At 48.4% G+C, this 21,094-nt stretch overlaps 1 protein-coding gene across 1 annotated transcript in view; it reads right to left on the reverse strand.

Annotated features, from left to right (window-relative positions):
• Positions 1-7,834: 7,834 nt before the first annotated feature.
• Positions 7,835-21,094, reverse strand: part of chst11 (carbohydrate (chondroitin 4) sulfotransferase 11) — a 70,013-nt gene continuing 56,753 nt past the window's right edge. The window contains exons 3-4 of the mRNA XM_030113470.1: positions 13,995-14,224; positions 7,835-13,141 (exon numbers count right to left, since the gene is read on the reverse strand). Coding sequence (XP_029969330.1) covers positions 12,517-13,141; positions 13,995-14,224 — 855 coding nt within the window. The 3' untranslated portion in view covers positions 7,835-12,516. The remainder of the gene's footprint in view (positions 13,142-13,994; positions 14,225-21,094) is intronic.

Below are 21,094 nucleotides of genomic sequence, written 5' to 3' on the forward strand. Positions count from 1 at the left end.
CCAGAGGTCAGGGGGTCACGAGGAGCCTCCTCGCAGCCGGAGTCACGCTCCGCAGAACCGACTCGTCGGGACGGTCGGATGGATTTTCTCTCCACTCGTGATCAAAGCCAGAAGCAGCAGATATGGATTATTCATGTTCATGGATTTTCAACAAGATGAGAGAAAGAGAGAAGCGAAGAAACCTTCTGGTACGTCCAGCCCAACTCTGTTATCGTCCTGATCAATATGAGTGTGCGTGAGGATCTGAACCGGGTCTGCAACAGAAAATAAAACCCGTCTGGAGCCACTAAACAGTTTAAAGACTCGGTGTGTGTTGTGTTTTCATTTGAGTTCTTTTCGACATTTTAATTAGTTTTTTGTGTTTTTTGTTTACCCGTTTTATTTTTGTAATTAACTTTTACCCATTTTTTGCAGTTTTAGCTGACTAATCGTTTTAGACATTTTCTTCCTTCTTTATTGTTTTTTTTCCCATTTCTAGCTGTTTGAAAATCTTTGGATGTTTCAACTTTAAAGACCTCTCAGTTGCTTCAGCCGTTCAAAGACATTTTCCTTTTTCATTTTAGATATTTTAACAGGTTTAGACGTTCTCACAGTTCATTGTTTCAGGCGGTTGTACAGGGTTCAGACGTTCCTGTAGTTTTATCTTTATTGGAGACACTTTTAAATGCTCTCCGTTGTTATTTTGGCCTCATCAGTAAAATCTGTCTGTTTCTAAAGGCAGTAAAGCCAATGAGTTTGTCAACGTGAAGAGAAACGGTTTCTCTCTGGAGTCTCTGCTTCGGATTAATCGAAGGTTAGACTACAGAGCGGTGGAAACTCAGTTAACACCTGCAGTAAAAGGTTTTCTGTTTAATAAAGCTGAAAATCTGATTTAAAGAAACCAACATCTAATCCACTGAGCTCAGAGTTAATCGCTGTTTCACGCTCGATGTCTGGAGTTTACAGCTCCACTCAGATTTTACACACGTGTTTAAATTCATCTGAGCTGGAAACAGCTTATAGTGAAGGAAACTTGTTGCTCTGGTCGTCTAAAGGTCTGTACAGTAGAAATAAACAACAGAGAAACCACTGATTATACAGTTTACCTTCATGCATATGGGATGTCAGGCATGTCGACCAGATCATGAAAAATACTCAGAAGAGTTTATGCTAAATTATTTATTTGCAATGTCAGGAAAAAGTGTGTATTTTTTATGATTGTATCTGTTTTTATTGTGTTTTGAAATCTCATGTTAATAAAGTCAGAGTCATTTCCTCACCTGGCTCACCACAGCTTTCATTTGTGGACTTTATTGAAAGATGCTTTTTGGAATCTTGCAATAATTTCTGCTTTTTATTTATTTATTCTTTTTTTATCTTAATGCATCGATGATCTCTACCTTTGTTTCTCTACATTTCAGTGCTCCTGATGATACCATCTTATCGTTACATTTTATTCTCTGGGCTTTTTGGATAAAGTTAGAAACGGTAACACAGGGAAAGTTTCTAATTTCAGGAACAGATTTCACCCTGGTGGATGAAATGTCCACGTAAACCCTGGAAAGACAGTTCAGGAAGTCTCAATGCAGACGAACTGAAATTTAATCTGGTGGTTTGGAGCTTTTGCTAGATGATAAAATAATGTGATGAGGCCAGCTTTGTTCACTTTACAGTAAATTATTCAGCTCTCAGTTATTCTTACTTATTCAGAAACTTTTATCAAAACAGTAGCAACTTATTTCCAAGAGGCAGCAGGCTTCTCTTCATTAACTCACAATATGCCGCTAGCTATAGGTTAGCTAGCTTAAGCTGAAGCATCATTTTAAGTCAATCTAATCAGGACTGAATAAATCAGACCCAGAGGTTCCTTTGCTGTAAACGTACATCCTGGTGAGTCAGAATGCAAACGGCAGGAGTCAGACTCGGATCAGACTCGTCTCCGTCCACACGTCGCCCGTCTCCGCCGGCCATCTGTTAGCGAGCGGCCGGAGGCCGTCTGGCTGCCGGCGGCTCGTCGGGATGACTGGCATCTGCAGAGCATCCTGAAGGTGAAAAGCAGCATATTACAGCTCAGACCGTCATTATTCATTCTCAATGCGTAGCTGTCCGCCCTCATACCCAGCCTGGCAAACAGCTTGTAATTGCAGACCTGCTGCTGTGTGTGGAGTGTGTGTGGAGTGTGTGTGGAGTGTGTGTGTGAGTGAGGCTTAATTCATGGGCAACAAAGAGCTATAACAGCATTTGGAGAGCAGCACCTTTCCATAACCATCAATAATCCTGCTCCGTCAATACGTGGGTCGTCCTGCCTGCAGAGTAAATGTGATTTTCCAAACCCCCACAGTGACTCCTGTTATTGCTCCGGCCCCTCCAGGGAGGTCAGAGGTGAGAAAGGATAGAAGCAATCCCACAGTTAGCTTCCGTCCACACACAGTAGGCACCTGTTGACCAAACATCTCAGCAGTTCCTCCTCATAACAGTCAAAACTCTTTGTGTTTCATCACAGTAATCAGGAAGTCTGATCCCTAAACCAGCCGACTAATAGAGCTCCATCAGCGTTTTCTGGCCATCGGTCCCTCAGACGCTGTAAATTGTGCCTCCGGATGACGGCTGACATTTTCATGGCGGCGTTCGGCCTCAGGACGCGGGATCCCTTCGGCCGGCCCTCAACTCCAAATGTCACCGTTTGCATAAATCCGAGGGTGATTTATCACCACATCAGATAATCCATTCGGCCCGGAAGCCCTGCCAGCGCTCCTCATCTTTATGGAAGAAAGAGCGACTAACTGTGCATTATGTTTTACAGCACAAACCGCCCCCGAGGTGCCAAGCTCAAGGGCAGCTGGGAAGCATATTTATGAGTTTTCGTTTCTGCAGGCAGCCAGATCCCAACAGTCTGAATGTGCCGTGAACCTGAACCTCCGGCGCTCTGGTCACAAGTCCGTCGCTCCCAGTCACGAGACGCCGATGTTATCGGCCGTGACGGGCCGTGAAATCCGCCGTGACCAGCCGGACCGTCACCGTACGTCCGCTCGGAGTTCGAGACAGGAGGGGGACACTTCCTGAAACCTCCTCTGAAGGTTTTCACCAACAGCTTCAGACCGAAGACAGAAAATCCAGAAACATTGTGTTAAAGAGACGAGGTGAAACAAAGTCATGAGCATCATATCAGATGCTCAAACTGAGGAATTTCAACATTTCAGAGAAAATATTGGCTGGTTTTGTAATTTCATCACATTGACTTAATTCAAAGAGTTGGAACGAAGGAGAAGTGAAACATTTCACAACAGATTAGAATCAAAAGAAGCTTTCAGAGAGACGGAGCTTCTCTGGTGTAAAGACCGGCGGACTTCACCCTCCGAGGCTGCTGGAAGATGTGGAGCAACTTCAAGAAAATGTGGAGTAAAGTTTGCTCTGATGTGACGCTGCTGAAAGAGCAACGTCATCGGCACAGAGGCGGACTCCACCTCAGCTCATTCCAGCTGCAGCAGCTGTGTTTGCATCTCCACCCCCTCCGTTCTCATTCGGCCGGCCCTCGGCTCTGCGTTGCCTTTAAAGTGGCCGGCGGTGGGGGGGTTGGGGGGGGGGGCCCCGGGGGCCGACCCACCACATGACAGACATGACATCCGTGTTGTCTGCCGATTAGAGGCTGATTAGTGAAACACACAACCCACGGGGTGACCTCTGACTCCCACAGGCAGCCTCAGCCTTTCACAATAAAAGCATTTAACCCTGCACTGCTTCATTTCCAGAAGAGTGATCACAGTCTAATCAGCTGGGAGAATAAAGTCAGTAGAATCAATTAATCCCGGCGCCTGGCGGCTTTATTCCTGCTCACTGAAGCCTCCTGCTGCCGGTCCGCGGCGGCGGCGGGTTCAGACTCCGTCCTCCATCACAGCTGCACCTTCATTAATTATAGAGTCTGAGCTCCTCTCACTGCCTCCACATGTTGAGGTGACCTTGAGCGGCGCTCCAAACGAATTCCGGCGGCGTGCCGGCGGCGTGCAGGTGGAGAGGAGAGGCCCTACGTCACTGCAGTCGTCCACCCAGAGACCGAAGTGCTGACAGCCTTCATGTTCAGACCTCCGACTGCAAACTGTCGCCGCTGTAAACAAGGCCCGGAGAAATGACAGGGGGCTGCTTCCACGGCTGACACACACACACACACACACACACACACACACACACACACACGGTCCTTGGCACTGTTCCTCCTCCTGGCTGACCTTGTGGTCCCTCTCCGAAATACACATTACCCTTCCTACCCTCTCTGACTGCACACCCTGTCATTAGAGGGAGGCCAGAGTGTGTGTGTGTGTGTGTGTGTGTGTGTGTGTGTGTGTGTGTGTGTGTGTGTGTGTGTGTGTGTGTGAGTGCAGGCTGAAAAACAGAGAAGCAGCTTCATATTTCAAGCTAAAGAGCGGTGGACAGGCTGCTGGTTACACGGTTTAGATGAGTTGTGGAATTCTCCTTTTCTGGAAGCCGAGCCCAGAGTGGAGGCCGATGATGGAAACCACTGACTCAGATTCCACCGGCGTTAGTCCGCCGCTAAATTTAGCCTCAAATTAAAGCTCCAACACGACAAAAACGAGAGAAGTCTTCACCGCTGAGGTGGTGGCTTCTGGAGGCGGAGCCAGAAACAGGACTGAAGGGATCCGTCTCTGAAGGGATCTGTCTCCGTCTCTGAAGGACACGGCGTCCAGTGGTCCCAGCAGGAAGTCAGATGAAGTCTTCATGTTCTCACTGTGCTCGTGGCGCCTGGACTGGTGAAAATTGTGCGGTGGTGACAATGTCCTCATGGCTTCATATTTTAGTCTGGAGGAAAGAGAATATACTGTAGAAGATGAATGAATGAATGGATGGATGAATAAGTGGATGATGGATGGATAAATGTTGGATAGATGAGGGAGGGATGGATGTATGAATGATGGATGGATGTTGGATGAATGGATAGATAGATGGATTAATGGATATATTGATGGATGATGGCTGGATGGATGGATGGATAAATAGAAGGATGGATGGGTGTATGGATAATGGATGGATTAATGATGGATGGATGTTGGATGGATGGGTGGATGATGGATGGACAGACTGCTGGATAAATGGATGGATGGATGATGGATTGATGACGGATGGATGGATGATGGATTGATGACGGATGGATGGATGATGAATTAATGATGGATGGATGGATTGCTGGATAAATGGATGGATGATGGGAGTTTTCCGTGGAGGAGCGTAAAGCGTCCAGCTCAGCTGGCTGCAGCCCGGCGGTGAAGCAGTGAAAGTTCCTTGACGGAGGCTGCAGTGAACAGATGCTTCAGTCTAATAAACCCTCCGAGACCATCGGCTCATATTAGTAAAACACTATAAATAGCAGCAGCGGTTCAGAGAGCGCCGTGAGGAGCCGCGAGGAGCCGCGAGGAGCCGTAGACCCGGCCCTCCACTGCAGCTGCTGCTGCAAACACAACACACATTACCAACGGTTCACACGGGTTTTTCCTTCTTTCTCCTGAACTCACGTTACTTTTCCTGCCTTGCATCCAGAAGTTAGTGAAACACAGCTGCGGGCATCATTGGAGTCTTTCTTGGAAATGAAGGATCACAAAATGAAGGGGCTCTACTTTGTTCTTCTTTTTTTTTTTCCTTGCAGCATATTGAATTAATTTAAAATTCATAAAAACTTAAGTACCACCTTGAGTGGCTGCAAGTCCCCTGCACGGTCTGTTTAACATCCAGTGTGTTTCTTTAATATTATGTTCTGACAACATTGTAAAATAATGAGGATTGCAGGTTTTTGACAGGAAATAAATCACGTTTGTACCTGAACCTTTTACAGAAAGAGCTCTGCTGATGTCTTTATATTAAATTCAGTCATCAGCATAGAGTCGAATCTAAACTCCTTTGTTGTTTTTTTTGCTTGCCTCCATCCTTGCCCCTCTGAAACTTGTAGCTAGGTGCGTGTGTGTGTGTGTGTGTGCATGTGTGCGTTCTTGTATTTCTATCCTTGTTGGGGCCAAATGTCCCCACAAGGATAGCAAAACGTGGAACGACGTGCCTTGTGGGGACCTTTTTCCGGTCCTAAGTAGGAGAAACAGTGTTTTCTTGACCATGTTGTTGTTACTGAAAAAAGTAAAAGTGCAAAAACATTTCTTTAGGGTTAGGCTTTGTTGTGGTGTGGGTTAGGGTTAGGGTAAGGGTCAGGGTTAGGGGCTAGACATGAATGGGAGTCAATGGACGGTCCCCACAAGGATAGAAATACAAGACTGTGCGTGTGTGTGCGTGTGTGTGTGTGCCACTCTCCCACATTCGGGTGTTACAGCAGCACAGAAAATCAGTTGACGATGGTCGTTGGTAAAGCGAAGCGGAGCGGCGAGGAGCCGTCCCAGGAGGGAACGCCACATACGGAGCCGTTTGAGGTGTGTTGCCATGGCAACAGCGAGGAAGCAGCTCGACTGGTTATATATATAATAAGTAAATAAATAAATAAAGAAGTGGTGTGTGTTGGAATGAGTGTCTTGCTTGTCCTTAGAGACCTTCCACTCCGAGACCGGGACAGAACACACACACACACACACACACACACACACAAACACACACACACACTCGGACACAGGAAGCGTGTAACAGCTGTTCATGAAAGGACGACGCATCGAGGCTCTCCGGGTGGAAACAGACACATTTCAGGAGTTTATGAATAATCCAGCGAGTATCGAGACGGAACAGGAAGCTGGACTGGATTCCTGAGACGTGACTCTTCAGACACATTCTGAGATTTTTCTTTCCTTTTTCTTGCAGTCATAAAATAAAATGTTGTGAATCAGGCTTCTGTAATGTGAGCCAAGAAATCTTTCTTGCCTCAAGTTTATAGAAGCAAAAAACATTTTCCATTTGTGTGCGAGCTGGAGACTTTTAATTTGGAAATCTGGTTGGTTTTCATGTGTTGTCTGTGTTGTAATTAGTTTAAATAATACTGTGTCTGTGTACGACTGACAGCCACGACAGCAGATCTGAAAGCGATCACTAAACTACACTCGGACGTGTTCTTGCTTCTGTGGTTGTTAAAAAGCTGAATTCAGCACTGATTGGAACATGTTCATTCATTCATAAGTTGGATTTTTGTTTCATTGCTCTGACTCTGATCACTGTTGATGATGATAAAATACCTATGTGAGAACACTGGGTCAGCAAAATGTTGAAATTATTCAGTTTAATATAGACACATAATCAATACGTCAACAGTTTGCATGTTACCAGTGCATCTCTTTTCACAAATTACTTTTTTTCAAATGAAAATAAATTCTGATCTGTTTGGGGTCGTCTAAAAATATTCAGCAAATTCTGAAATTAAAATCGTGGCACAGCAAGCCTTGAGGAATTTTTTTTAATCATGTGAAGCATTTTGAGTTATAGCGTTTAGTTTGAAGATGCTTTAACTGCAGAGAAACGGACTAACCTGCTGTTTTCCACCTCACTTTTTCATGGTGGTTGATTCACCGATGTTCTCATCTGGTGAAGACCAGCGCGGAGACGAGCTCCACTGCTTCACTCACCAGATATTTCAGAGTCCTTGTTGAAGAGTCTCTAACCTGCTCTGAAGTTATTTTTACATTGTGTGAAGAAAAATCCAGAGTTTGATTCATTTTCAATACCTGAATATTTTTTCCATGTGTCCATTTAGTGATTCTTTTCACATTTTCAGGATTGGTATGTAAAGGGAAGAAATAAGAATCAACTATACAAAAGCGCTTCATTTACCATTCAATCACACAGTAATTTAAACAGTTATTATCATGAATATTCAATCATTTAAAGAGTTTTTCTCTCAAATCAAATCATTACAACCCGAATAAGACACTTTCTGGAATCCAGAACACACTTGTAATCTTCCAAATGCTTTTATTTTGAAGGATCCTGCTCTTGTCTGCTGCCACTGTAATGTTCTGGGTTCATTTCTGGACGAACTCCCGGGGAAAGGAAAGCTGGGAACCGACCGGATCAGTGGACAGAAACACTGAACTATCAGCTCATGACCACTGCAGAAGGATTTCTCCCTCAGACATGCCACTGGGTTCATCGTGTTGGAGAACATTCATCCACATCAGTGTGTGTGTGTGTGTGTGTGTGTGTGTGTGTGTGTGTGTGTGTGTGTGTGTGTGTGTGTGTGTGTGTGTGTGTGTGAGAAATGGATTTCCAGAGTGTGAATGGTGAAAGAAACACATTCTTCCAGGCGTTAACTGTGTTTCTCAAGTCGATCTGAAGCTGTGTGATAATATTGGCTGAAATAAAGGTTCAGACTGAAGAATCAACTGTAAACTTATATGAATTAAAACCCCAGCACCTCCCAGGGGGTTTATCTTACATTGTTGAGGATAATCTCAGGATTCCTCCTGAAGATTTAAAGTAAATATCAGTCCCACCGGTCCTCGTCTTCCTATAATTACACTGATGTGAAGAGCAGACCGAGAAGGAGGCTCAGTGTCTCTGGATACAATGAATGTGAGTGTGTGTGTGTGTGTGTGTGTGTGTGTGTGTGTGTGTGTGTGGTCATCATTCATTATCACATCCAAACATGACAGCATCAAAAACAACAGCAGGATGAATGACACCATGTCTACACTGTACAAAAGAGTCCCGCAGCGGGACGGCAGAAATATCCCACATGAAACAGGCAGAGAGATAAAAAAAAAAAAAAACATGGCCGACTTCGTCCCTCTGTGCTCACGATGTGAAATTCGAGACGGTTTTCTGGGTCACATATAGTGCTGAATGTTGTGTCTGGCGCCATAAATAACCAGGTCTGCTGCGCTGGTTCAGCTACGACTTCAAACAGAACTCAAGGTGGAGAATGAACCCCGTCGCGTTGTTGTTGAGCTTTAGCCAAGAAGATTGACACCACACTCGATACGGTCCTCCATGTTACAGATACTGCAGAAAGTTAGCATAGCTTAGCATAGCTATGGAAAAAACTACATCGTAAAATAGCATGTGCTGGCAGAGAGATCAAAGTAAGGATCTCCTAATAATTTAAAATCCTTCTGCCTGGTAGATTGTCGGATCAAAATGTTTTTATTTGGATGTTCTGTACCTCAGTGGGTCAGTAGCTTCACCTTCCCTTGTGCTTTTTGCTAATTATCCAATGCTAACAAGCTAATTGTGAAAAAAGTTCTTTTACCTGCCCGATCTGAGCATGGTAGCATTGGCAATCTGTCATTCCCCTTTATCCCAAAAGTACATTTTTGATCAGAGTTAGCTTGTTTGTTCCTCATGTTTCCGTTCTCTTTGCTGAGCTGAGCTAAGCTAACCTATGCTAACGTGCTAATGGCTAACTTAAACTCAACAAGAAAGCATTTTTTGTCCACTGATCAACTGTCACTTTCAACATATGTCACACACACGTCATACAGAGTCGTAGGAATTCAAAAAATAACAGGAAACACAAATTAAATCGCTCTGGCGAAAAAATAACATTTTTATGAGCAGTTCAGTCCAAAAGTGGACGTCGTTGATAAATAAATAGGCTAACACAGGAAACGGGATGAGACGACAGAGCGGCGGGACGAACGGGAAGCAGGGCGACTGGACGACCACGCAGAGTCGTGGGGAACCGGGTGGTGGGACAACTGGGTGACCAGACCTCACACTGAAGGTCCAGTTAGAATAAGACCAAACTGAGGGGCCCTGGTTCTGTCGGCGGCCAGCGGAGATTCTTTCTTCCGTCTCAGTCTATTTCCTTCCACCAGGTTTTGTGTGCTGACCTCAGCCGCCCTCTCCGACAGGGACTCCTCCGGAGCGAGGAGGACGAGGACGGCTGAGAGCTCCTCTGTGTCTCCTTCGTCTTCCTTTCTGGGCTAAACGAGCAGTTTAAAGCGAGGCGCGGCGCCCGGAGCGCCGGGCGCCCGGGCCTCCGCCAGGAAGTGCTGAGTAAGACGCCGCGCGGCGCTAACATCAGCGGGAGCGCTAATGCGGCGTCCTGCTGAGAATACAGCTATTGTTCGGTGGGGCTGCAGGCCGGGCCGGTAGCTTCTGCTCCCTGTTAGAGCCAGATGTCTGAGCAGCACGAGGAAAACACAGCGGCTCTCTCAGTAGAACCCTCACACAGGAAAATACTGAAGAGAGAAAAGGTCTGCAGCCTCCAGAACAGGTCCCTGAAGGACAAAAACTATTTATGTACAGAATCTGAGCTCTTCCAGTCATGCTAGCATCTCACTGCCCGACTTCATTTAACACAACACGAGACTGTTTCAGCCCAAATTTAACAACTCTAAAGCTGTAATGCCGAGTCTGCACTGAGCTCTTCACATCAGATTATTGAGTTATAAACCATCTAACAGGCGTCTGCTGTTTAAATACCACATCTCAGAGACACACTGAGCTGCTTCCACACCAGGAGCCTCATTCAGACCCAAATCACACCCATCTCACTGTTTACAGCTTCAACAAATCATCAGTTTCTCACTGAATTACCGGAAATGTTTGTCTACATGCAACTCAGCACCACTGTCCAAGAAGTGCCTTCAATAAAACTCATTAAAAGTTTGGGAGCTTCCGCTGGTTTGTCGCTGTTTTTGATATTTTCTGGTTGAATTGATCGATCAGGAGAACCAGTAGGAAACCTCTGGAGGGATTTGTGTGGAACGACAACGAGAGCCTCTTATATAAGTTTTTTTTCTTATGTATTCTTACAGAAAATAATGAGGAAAAATCAATTTGTCTCATCGGAAAGCTCTTCTCTCTACCTCTGTGACCTTAGAGGAGGAAATGTCTCATATCGATATCTCCTCATCCACATTGAAATGAAATGAATTTTATTCACAAATTACCATCTGAATTTACTTTACAAGGACTCTGAATACTCCGTCTAGTCAGAGGACGAGAGGATTAAAAAAGAAAAGATCTTTTTGAAAGAATGAGGGATGTAAAGTGAAATATTTCTGTCTATAGTGTCCTCGATCGTTCCCTCTGAGACGACGTTAGCCTTGAACAGGAACCATCATCCTGAAAATCACACCGAGGAGGCTGTTGTGTGGAGGCGCTAATGCTAGTAGCCATAAACATATATCTGTGGCCATTTATCTATGCTTGAAGCTCCTGCTGTGTGACATAAAATGGCCCAAAGTGTTTTTCCTTTACTACCGAACTGTAAAGCTTTTGGAAGAAAATGTGCAAATTTTCAGTAGCTGAAAGCATTTTAAAGAGGGTTAAACAGTCTGATCGCAGGTGGGAATAGAGTCAGTAGAGTGTCCTGTCTTTTGCTGTGGCTGCTTCTGGCACCAAATGTGAAAATAACCCAGAAAGCGTAAATCTGAGGCACAGAGGGACGAAGCCGGCGGAGCACTCAGCGTTAGAGATGAGAGATGCTGTGACGTACTGATGACGTTTCAGAGGCAAACCGTGAAGAAAGAAACCAGCATGATGATGTGAAAGTGTTGTTCATCGGCCCAGGAAGAAACACAAAACAACAAAAAACCCAAAATATTAAATCTTTCTCTCTTAGTTTAACCAACAAACCCATTTAAATAATCTTTAGTCATTGCTGCTCGCAGCAATTATTCATCAGACAATAACATAAACATGAAGACAAAAGGATAATTTACTGGAAAACATGTTTGGTTATTGGAGTAGGGGCCTGGTGGGCGTGTCCGCTGGCCCCTCACGGGGGGGGGGGCCTGGTGGTCATGAGGTCCAGAGCCTGGAACCCGTCCACAGCCCCGCAGGCCGTCTCTTCACTCCACGGCGGCCTCGGCGCGTCTGTCCCGCGCCTCGTACCTTCCTGTCCACGTCCCGGAGCTCAGTGTTAAGGATGGTTGGTGTTACAGGCCATGATGTTTTGTTTTTTTTTAAGCACTTCCACGCTGCGGCGGGAGTCCATGGGCGGTTCAACCTGCCGACAATCCAACGGCAACTCGCCGGCGTCGAAGCCATTAGCCGGGGGCGACGGCTCCTCAGTAGCCATCAGTTCCAGGTCATCCTTGAACCGACGTCCCCCGAAACGTATGAATGTGATGAGGGCGAGGGCGGTGGGCGCTAACGCCGCGGTGAAGGGCGTGCTTTACAATTTGACGGAGTTTCTCTATCGATCGCGGGCGGAGGGGGAGGTAAGCTCAGCTCCCACTATGCACTGGTGGAGGGGGGTCGGGTGAGGGGGGTCAGGGCGCGTGCAAGGCTTTTGCAGAATCTGAAGCGGCCTAATTTGTCAGCAGTTTGTTGAAACGTGTCGGGAACGCCGTCAGGAGAATCCCCTGCAGGATAACCTCCCCCCTTCTCAAACGCCTTGAAGACCTGCTTCACCCACACACTTCAGTCCGCATGCTCTCAGTCCGGTTATCCCGGGGGAAAACCCTCCGCGCCTCCCGCCTGGACGTCCGCCCGCTGCACCCCCGAGTCGCGTGGCGGCGGCTTAAATATCGATTTCAGACGCCACGCCTGTAAGGTAGGACGACAGTTTTTAAAATCAAGTTTGCTTCCATAAAACTCTGCCCTCGGCCTGTTTGTGTTGCCTGTCTCTGAAAAGCGGCGGTCCCGGGGCCGGCGGCGCTAGTCCAGGCGCAGGTAGCTGGGAAGCGAGTAGTTGAACATCAGGAAGTCCAACTTGTAGAGCTGGTAGAGCTGGATCTGCTGCTCGGTGCTGATATTGCTGAAGAACTGAGCCGTCATGGCGTCCGTCGTGCGGGTGGACTTGGCGAAGGTCGGGAAGCGCAAGGAGTCGCCGACGCCCACCAGCCGCAGGACGTAGTTGGCGTCCTCCTCCAGCGTCTCGTACTTGCCCACCATGTCGTAGTGGATGTGGCAGGGGTGGCACAGCTGGTGGACGGTCTGCCAGTGCTCGTTGAGCGGGCGGTCGCGCTGCGTGGCCGGGTCCACCAGGTACTCGGCGAACTCCTTGAACTTGACGTCGGCGCCGTTGAGCAGGGCGTCCTGCGTGGCGTTCTTGCGGTAGCGCCGGACGATGCGGGTGCCGAAGCGCTTGTGGAAGGACGAGTTGTACTTGAGGGTGAACTTGTTGCGGTAGGCGGAGACCAGCCTCTCGAAGGGCTCGCGCACGAACAGGAACTTGAGGTAGTTCTTGAGGCGGTGGTTGATCTCCGGGATGCTGTACTGGTTCAGCGTCTTCAGGTTGGAGGGAACGTGGGCCTCGTTGGACGGGATTTCCATGGGATCGCTGCACGAGACGTGAGAGAACAGAAGAACGCATTACTGATCCGAGCAAACAGTCTGTTGACATCGACCGAATCATGCCACAGCCGAGCAGAAGCCGAGCTGGTGGTCTGCGGTTCTCTGACTGTCTCAGTCTACATATTCAGCAACACCGTTTCTGTCGTCTCATGACAGTCTCCTCACGTTTCAGCGGCAAACACTCCAAGCTTAAGGTCAATGCTCTGATTCTGGAAACATCCTCTGAATACCTTCAGGAAATGTCTCACACACCCGGAGTCACTGCGCCGTTAAGTGATTAGAGCTTGTAGATCAAGGATTAATGGCGTCACATGTGAATGCAAAATCATGAAAACCTTCAACGAATGAGCGAGAGAGAGGAAAAAAATGTTCAGTTGGACTCCAGCCAAGAAGTAATCATATATCGGCTGCTCAAAGTCAGGCTCATGGTGACCTTTCCATTAAATCCATTACCTGCTGAATCTCTCACTCACCAGCTTACATTCTGAACCGTCTGTGAGTTTAAAGACAGACCAGACACAGAGACCTGTGTCTGAATGAGGAGCTAAATAACAGTCACGATATATAAATCCTAAGAAGGTCAGCGACGCAATGGACATAATACCGGGAGGCTTTATCTTCTTTGTTTTTATTCTTTATGATTGTGTTCTAAAGCATTGAGCAGGGAGGTGTGTTATTCCTCATTCGTGTTGCTGTGAGAGGCGTTTCCTCAGCTGGCTCTCCACGGCTTTTATCTGCAGACTTTACTGAGAGATATTTTCTGTGTTGTGCCGCCTGGATCCTGTCTCTTGGTTCGGTTTTGTTCTTCTTCACTTCGAGACGGTTCAACGCCCCCTCACCTGTATTTGCCTCTTCCCGTGAGCACCATCATGACCCGTTTCCAGTTGGTACAGGCCACCTTGGGGACGTAGCAGTAGATGAGTTCGTGGTCCTCGTCCACCACCAGGTGCCTGAGGTCCCCCAGCGTGAGGACCCTCCGCTTCCGGCTGGACGCGCTGTTGACCCGGCAGACGTCCAGGACCTGGTCCCTCCGGGCCTGGTGGAGGACGGCCGCTCCGGACAGCTCCGGCTGGACGGGGGGGACAGAAGAGGGGGGACACGGGGTCACTGTGAAGGCCAAGCAATGACCTGGGACATGTTTATCGGATGTTTCATAGAAGAGTGAGAAAAGACACGTTTTTCATTAGTGGAATTGAATGGAATTGAATTGTTCTCAGTCCAGTACTGAGCTCAGACGTCTTTACCAACAGTGTCTTTTATTTTCAAACTGAACAGGATAAATTGTAAAATCCTGGAATTAATTAAAACTCTATTGGAATAAGTTTGTCTAGTTTCGTTACAGAAACAACCACCAGCACCAACCCATGGCCCGTCGTTTTCACATCGTTTCAAAATGCTGCTGTGTAAACACAAAACTTTTCTGAACCAAACACACAAAAAAAGCTGCATTTTCACGTGAAATGTTATAGAAACAGGTTGAAACAGTGTTTATTCACTGCAGGTCAGGCGTGTGTAAAGAAAAGAAGCTCACTGTTCACAGTGTATCACTTCCTTGGCGGTTTAGGAAACATTTCCTTTCTGAAGCGTTTTAAAAAAGGAGTGTTGTGGGACGAGCGGGGCTGAGCGACAGGCAGACAGATAAAGAGGGAGAGGCATTCATCCCAGCCTTTATTATCATCCTCTTTATTGACTCCATCTCTCTCTCCCATCTGAGTCTCTCCGCAGACTGAGGCAGAGATTAGTCCGCAGGCGCAGGCGGGAAATAATGATATGGGAGCATATTACAGATACTGAGTGTTCAATATGCGTGGAGGCAGTCGGCGATCATTCATGTGAGCCGGAGTTCAAACTCAGAGAGGAACCAGGAGGGACGGAGGGCCTGGAGTCAGGAGGAGGGAAGGGATCCGCATGGCTCCGGGTTATTCCAGCCTGAGGGCAGCGCTCCGCTTTCCAGCCCTGGGATCTAAAGCGATGCGGCCGCGGCGTTCCAGACAGGCCTGGCCTTTCAGGAGGGCCGGCCCCCGGACCACCGGCCTGGCACCTGTCGCCCGGGCGGTGTCTCGGCTCTTCAACGCGCCGATCCATCACCCCGACATGGGAGCAAATCAATCCCTGCCGACGGCCGTGAGTCGCCCCACACCTGCACATCTCCACCTGAAAGCAGGAGCAAAGCCTTCCAGAGCTCAGCTCCAGCTGCCCTGCTGCTCCATGAGCCCCATTACTGCATCGTTATGCAGACTCACAGGTCAGAGGTCGTCTCTCTCTCTCTTTAGATCAATAAGCTGCGAGAGGACGGAGGAAGGAGGCTTTCTTCATCTAACCTCACATCCAAACACGAACGACGTAAACATCCAGAGGAACAGGCCTCGACTTCACCCAGGATCAGACTTACCAGCATTGGTTTAACATATGTGAGTAAAACTGATCCTGTATCAACAGCTGGTATTTATTTCCATCTAGTTCCCGTCAAGTGTGGTTTAGGGTTGATTTCACACTCTGTTTGGCCGGATCAGCAAATAGCTGTGACAATAATGTAAAGAAAAACAACTGCCAGAGCATCTCCAGCGAACAGCAACAGAGCCACGTTCATCTGCATTCAGCCGCAGCCTCAGCAGCTGCAGGACGCAGCAGCAGGTCGTCGTCGACCGCAGAAATAAAAAACCACGTTAGCGCCGCGAAGGGAGCAGAGGAACAATCGACCGTGACACCTGGAAACTGTGGGAGACGCTGAGATAGCAGAATCCATTCCTCCTGCTCTCGGTGACCCGTTAGGATGAAGGAGCGCCGAGCGGATCCCGCTGTACCACCAGAACATCGTTACTTCAACAAACCGATCCGGAAACCGGAGACCGGCGAGTCTGCGTCTCTCTGCAGTGCGAGGATCGTTTCTGAGAGTCACTGATCGCTTTACGGTTCAGATCTGATTTCAAAGTCCGGACTCACAAACACGGAGAGAAGGATCCTGCAAGAAGGACTCAGGACCTCAGTGTTTCGGTTTTTCTTTTTTGAAAAACTTGAACAGAATTCAACAGAATTTATTTCAAAAACCAAATTGTGATGGTGGAAACAAACGTCTACAATGTAAAGCTGATGGATAAATATCTATCCGTCACTGATCTTATCAGAATCATTGGACTAGTGGCAGGGCGAAGTGAGCGTTGTGGACGGGACCAGAGCAGAGAGGAGGACGAGGCGTGCTTCACGGCGTGAGCAGACGGAGTGGATTAAAGATCTCCCAGCCTCCGCAGCGCGTCTCCACCATCCAGAAGCTACTCATTTAACTTCCACCACAGCTGGCTCTGGTTTCCTGGGTGGAAATACAGCAAACACACGCGAAGCACAGCTCCAGCTCAGCTGCTTTCATGCTATTTCTATTGAAAAGTGTCTATTTTAGGAAAGCTTTAAGCTAAAGTGCTGAAGACTGAACCCTTTAAATGACATTTAGTCAGGTGTTTTTTAACCCTTTAAGGTACATGTTAACAGATACAGTCACTTCCTGCAGTTCAAGCCTTTTGTTTTGGCAATAATACAGTGAAATAGTAATTATATTCAGTGCTGAATAATATAACTTTCTTTTAGATATAGGTTTATTGTCCATTGTTACATAATTGACTGCTACAACAGTAAATTCCTTTGAAATTAAACGGTTAAATTTTATGTTTTTTAATGTGAAAAACATGTATCTGGATGCTTTAAATGACTTTACACTGAGATAAAATAAAGTTTAATCTACCAATCACACTGTGTCCATCGAATCGCGGTGCTTCCCGTGCTTTGCAGTGATTGGTGGAGAGGGAAAAGTGGGCGGGCACTTAGCGCTTGTTGAGGCTCCACAGAAGATAAAGTGTGTTATGGGAAAGATATGGATCCTGTCAGATCAGATTCTCATAAATCACACAGCAGACTCAATAATCTCTTCTGTTCAGACTCTTTTACTTTGAAGGGTTCTTTGGTTGGAGTCTGACGGACGGAGGCCTGGTGGAGCTGAACTCCTCCCTCCTCCTGTTCAACGCCGGAGCATCAAAGCCGGCCGCGGCGCTCAGACAGCCGCTTTCTGTTGATGACGATCTCTCCTCCCTCTGTCTTCTGCTTATCTGAACCGAGACGCTCGGCGGCGATTTGCTGGGACGTGGCGGCGGGGGCGCGGCCGCCGTTCGTCCCGGCGGAGGACAGACGCTGTGATTAACACGGCCGTCCTCCTTATCTCCCCTCCCTCCTCCGCAGGACGACGTCCCTCCGTCTTATCGCCTGCCGGAGCGGCTCGGTCCGGACTCTGGAGTCTTCGGATGAAAGGGTGAACAGATGAGGGCGGCGATACGTCGCTGCGGTCGGGACGGAGGTCGCCGACCTCCGCCCGGGTCGAGACGTTCCCACGGCAGAGCGGCCGGCCGGCAGCTGCATTCAGAACCGACGGAGGGGCGAACTCTGGAAATCCTGAAGCTAAAGTTTGTAATCTGGAGAGGCGTTACACCAGACAGAGCCGGGACGCTCGGTGGAGATACGGCGCCGCCGTTTGTTAAAACGTGTGAGGAAGCGACGCACAGACTGTGATTTCCATATTTCAAGTCTTCATTTCCACAACGCGGCTCCATTATTCTCTGTGAAAGTTGTTATGAGTTAGAAATATGATCCGTGGCGGCGGCGGCGGCGGTAATGAATCGCTTCCTGCGGATCTGCTGATGCTGCAGAGAAAGAGAGAGGGTGCGGAAGGCGCGATGTGATTACACGGAGATAGCCAGAAGAGACGGTAAGTCTTGAATTTGTAAACGGGCTTATCTGATGTGAGAGGGGCTTACCCTGCCGGGGGAGAGGAGACGGGGATCGAAGGAGGGCGACACGCCGCCGCTAGCTTCCTGAGCACTAGCAGGAGGAGCGCTGAGTGATAGCACGATGCTACGGGGCTAAACGGGGTCGACAGGCCACACCGGGACAATCCGGCCTCTACTTTTTATTGAATTCACCGTTTTTAACTGAGGAAATCAGTGTTTTAGTAAAAGAGGAGTTTGGTAGTTTGGTTAAGCACTGGAAGCTAGCTTACCTGCTAGCTTTAGCATCAATACTGTGGTTGTGAACAGCTCTACTTCGCAGTGCGGCTCCAACGTGTGAACATTTCCTCACGTATGATGGAGTCGATGTTCCAGGTTACCAAGGTTACGCCGCGTCACGCCTGTTTCTGAAGATAGCGTCTGAAAAGAAAACAGCTCCGCTCCCAGCAAATATTTACCCTGGAGCCACGGAGCAGGCTGGAAATTATTCCTCAGCTGAGAATTCCGACGCCGGGGAAGATCACGCGGCGATAGATCTGCTCTGAATTAGCATAGATATAGAAAGAGCGGCGCTGATGATGTTTCTCTCAGAAGTTGAGGAGACGTTTTAATCCCTGCTGGGCAGGAGGCGAGATGCTGGTGTGGAAATCAAACAACTCCTCCTCTCCCAGGTGAAACACTGCATCCTGTTCTTCAACAACGCAGCCGTTGACACCAGTTTCCACCCATAATTTTCCTGAGATAGTGCATGCTGGGTAAATAAACTCAGCACAGGTAATATGTCAAAGCTGTAGGGAAAAGAAATAAACAGGTAAATAAAAGTCAGGGGGGGCCAGCTGAGGAAATGTCTTCAAGTATAATAACAGCAGCATTTTTGTGGAAAACACCTTCTTTCTAATTCCATATTATAAACAAAACAAATGTTTCCAGGTTGTTTGTTCTGTTAGCCCATTAGCATAAAGTGCTAGCAGTGCAAACTGGAACACTTCCAACCACGGAGTGAAACAGGTTGTGTGATATTCTGAGCGTCCGTCAGTCTTGGATGTGGCAGATGAGCCCATGAGCATCTGGAACTGCTGAGGATTCGTGCTCCAGCAGAACGGATCACGTCTGCAGAGGACGAGCTGCGAGCACAGCGATGCCGCAGAATTCGGTTTGATGTCGCCGCCGTTGGAAGGATGCTTTTTCTTTTTCCGTTTCAACCAATTTTCGCCTCCTGAAGGCGCGATCCCTCCTGCTCGTCTCGTTTCCAGCTTCCCTCGCCGTTCCGAGCCGCGAAGTCGACTAAACAGAGATCAATGGGCCTCGTCAGAGCAGCGCTCTTCCTCACGCTGGGCGCTAAAAGCCAGTCTGTCTCTCTGCTCACAGCCTGGCATTCATGGAGCTGCCAGCGCACGCACGCACACACACACACACGCACGCACGCACGCACGCACGCACGCACGCACGCACGCACGCACGCACACACACCTGAGTGTGTGAGGAGCAGCATTGTAGAAGCGCCTCACAATGCTGTCTGTGGGTTTATGAGGCAGATTAATCCGTTCCACCGGGGCGGACTTTCCGATATGTCATTCACGAGGAGCTGAGAACGCCGCCGTGACTCTCCCGCCGGCCCAGGAAACGCCGGCGTGTTTATCCGGGGAAGCTGCTGAGAACAGATGCTCCTTCTCTGAGCTGACCTGCTTCATATTCATGCAGCCCGGCGGAGTCGCACCTGGAAAAAAGCTCAGAACGACCGCAGGCGTCTGCCGAGCAGCTGCACCGAAGCGCTGGACATGACTGGAAACACGAAATCTTCATTAAAGACACTCTGGAGCTAAATAAGGAAAACCCAAAGAAATCTCTCAGCAAATGTTAGTGTTTGCTTTTAAAGGTTTTAAAGCACGTTTTAAAGCAGAACTTCATCAGGACACGTTTTAATATTTACGATTTAGATCATTTGACGGAGTTGATGTGGTTGTTATGTGTTTGATTACTGATTAATGTGGATTGATTCATCCAGTTATTGAAAACCCGGTGAGTCAAGCCTCTTAACGACCCAGTCTGAGGGATTAACCGTAGAACGGATGAATCGAAGCTCCCTCTTCTCTACAAACAATCCAAGACGACGGTCGCTCCGCTGCTCCCACCGGCCCGTTGGCCTCACGCTCCATCAGCCCTGCTCTTATGAACCACCTGATGCAGCAGCAGCTCGCCGCCAACAGGCCGCCGTGGCCCCAAACCGGAACCACGTCGTCACAAACCAGCCTCTCTGACCTCCAGACACCCCGGGACTCTCAGGAAAACAGCAATCGGCAGAAGTGTGAATCAAATGATTCATGGGTTGTGAGCTGATGGCGTTACATAATCCCCCCGCAGGGAGGCGGTGAATGAGCGCTGTGTCCCCGGAGCTCGCTGGACGCCCCTGCCTCCGCGGCGCCACACACTCACACACCATGTGCTGCTGCTGCACATCTCAACCAGCATTCTCTGCTCGTTACTTGAACCACTATAATCAGAATGTAAGGCCCAATCCCATTTCTCTTCCAAGCCCTCCCCCTATGAAACGCAGTGCTAAGGGGGAGGGCCGAGAGTAAACCCCTCCGAATCGGAACACCCAACAATCGCATGCAACAATTGCGTCCCTCATCAGTAGTCGCCGCTGCCGATGACGTAGGCAGATGCGACAACTGTTTGCCGAAGAAGAATGTTTTTCTTACATTTTAAAATTTTATTAATTGACGAAATACTGACATTCATGAACTTCTTTCGTTGCGGACGCCGCCATCTTGCCGATCTTCCAAGGCTTTCTGGGAAATCTGTCATCCAGTGACGGCCGGTGGCGAGGGGCGGCGGCGGGAGAGCTTGTTTTGCCCGCCTACACCGCGAGTGGCGGGCGGGGTTAGTTCACTTCCGCATTGGCGGGAGCGCTCGTTTCGCATTCCGGGCGGGCGGTGTTGAAGAAACCAGTTTATTGAAAATAATCGTCCATCTGCTGTGTTTGGAATGCGCCTGGAATGCGCGGGAGTGGAAACGATCGCTCCCGCCAATGCGGAAGTGAACTAACCCCGCCCACCACTCGCGGTGTAGGCGGACAAAACAAGCGCCCCTCGCCACCGGCCGCCACTGCATCATACCCCTCCGTTTGGAGCGTGCCTCGGGAGAATCTCCGTTTGGAGGGGTGAATAGCC

This window comes from Salarias fasciatus, chromosome 17 (assembly GCF_902148845.1).
Source record: "Salarias fasciatus chromosome 17, fSalaFa1.1, whole genome shotgun sequence".
Lineage (NCBI taxonomy): Eukaryota > Metazoa > Chordata > Actinopteri > Blenniiformes > Blenniidae > Salarias > Salarias fasciatus.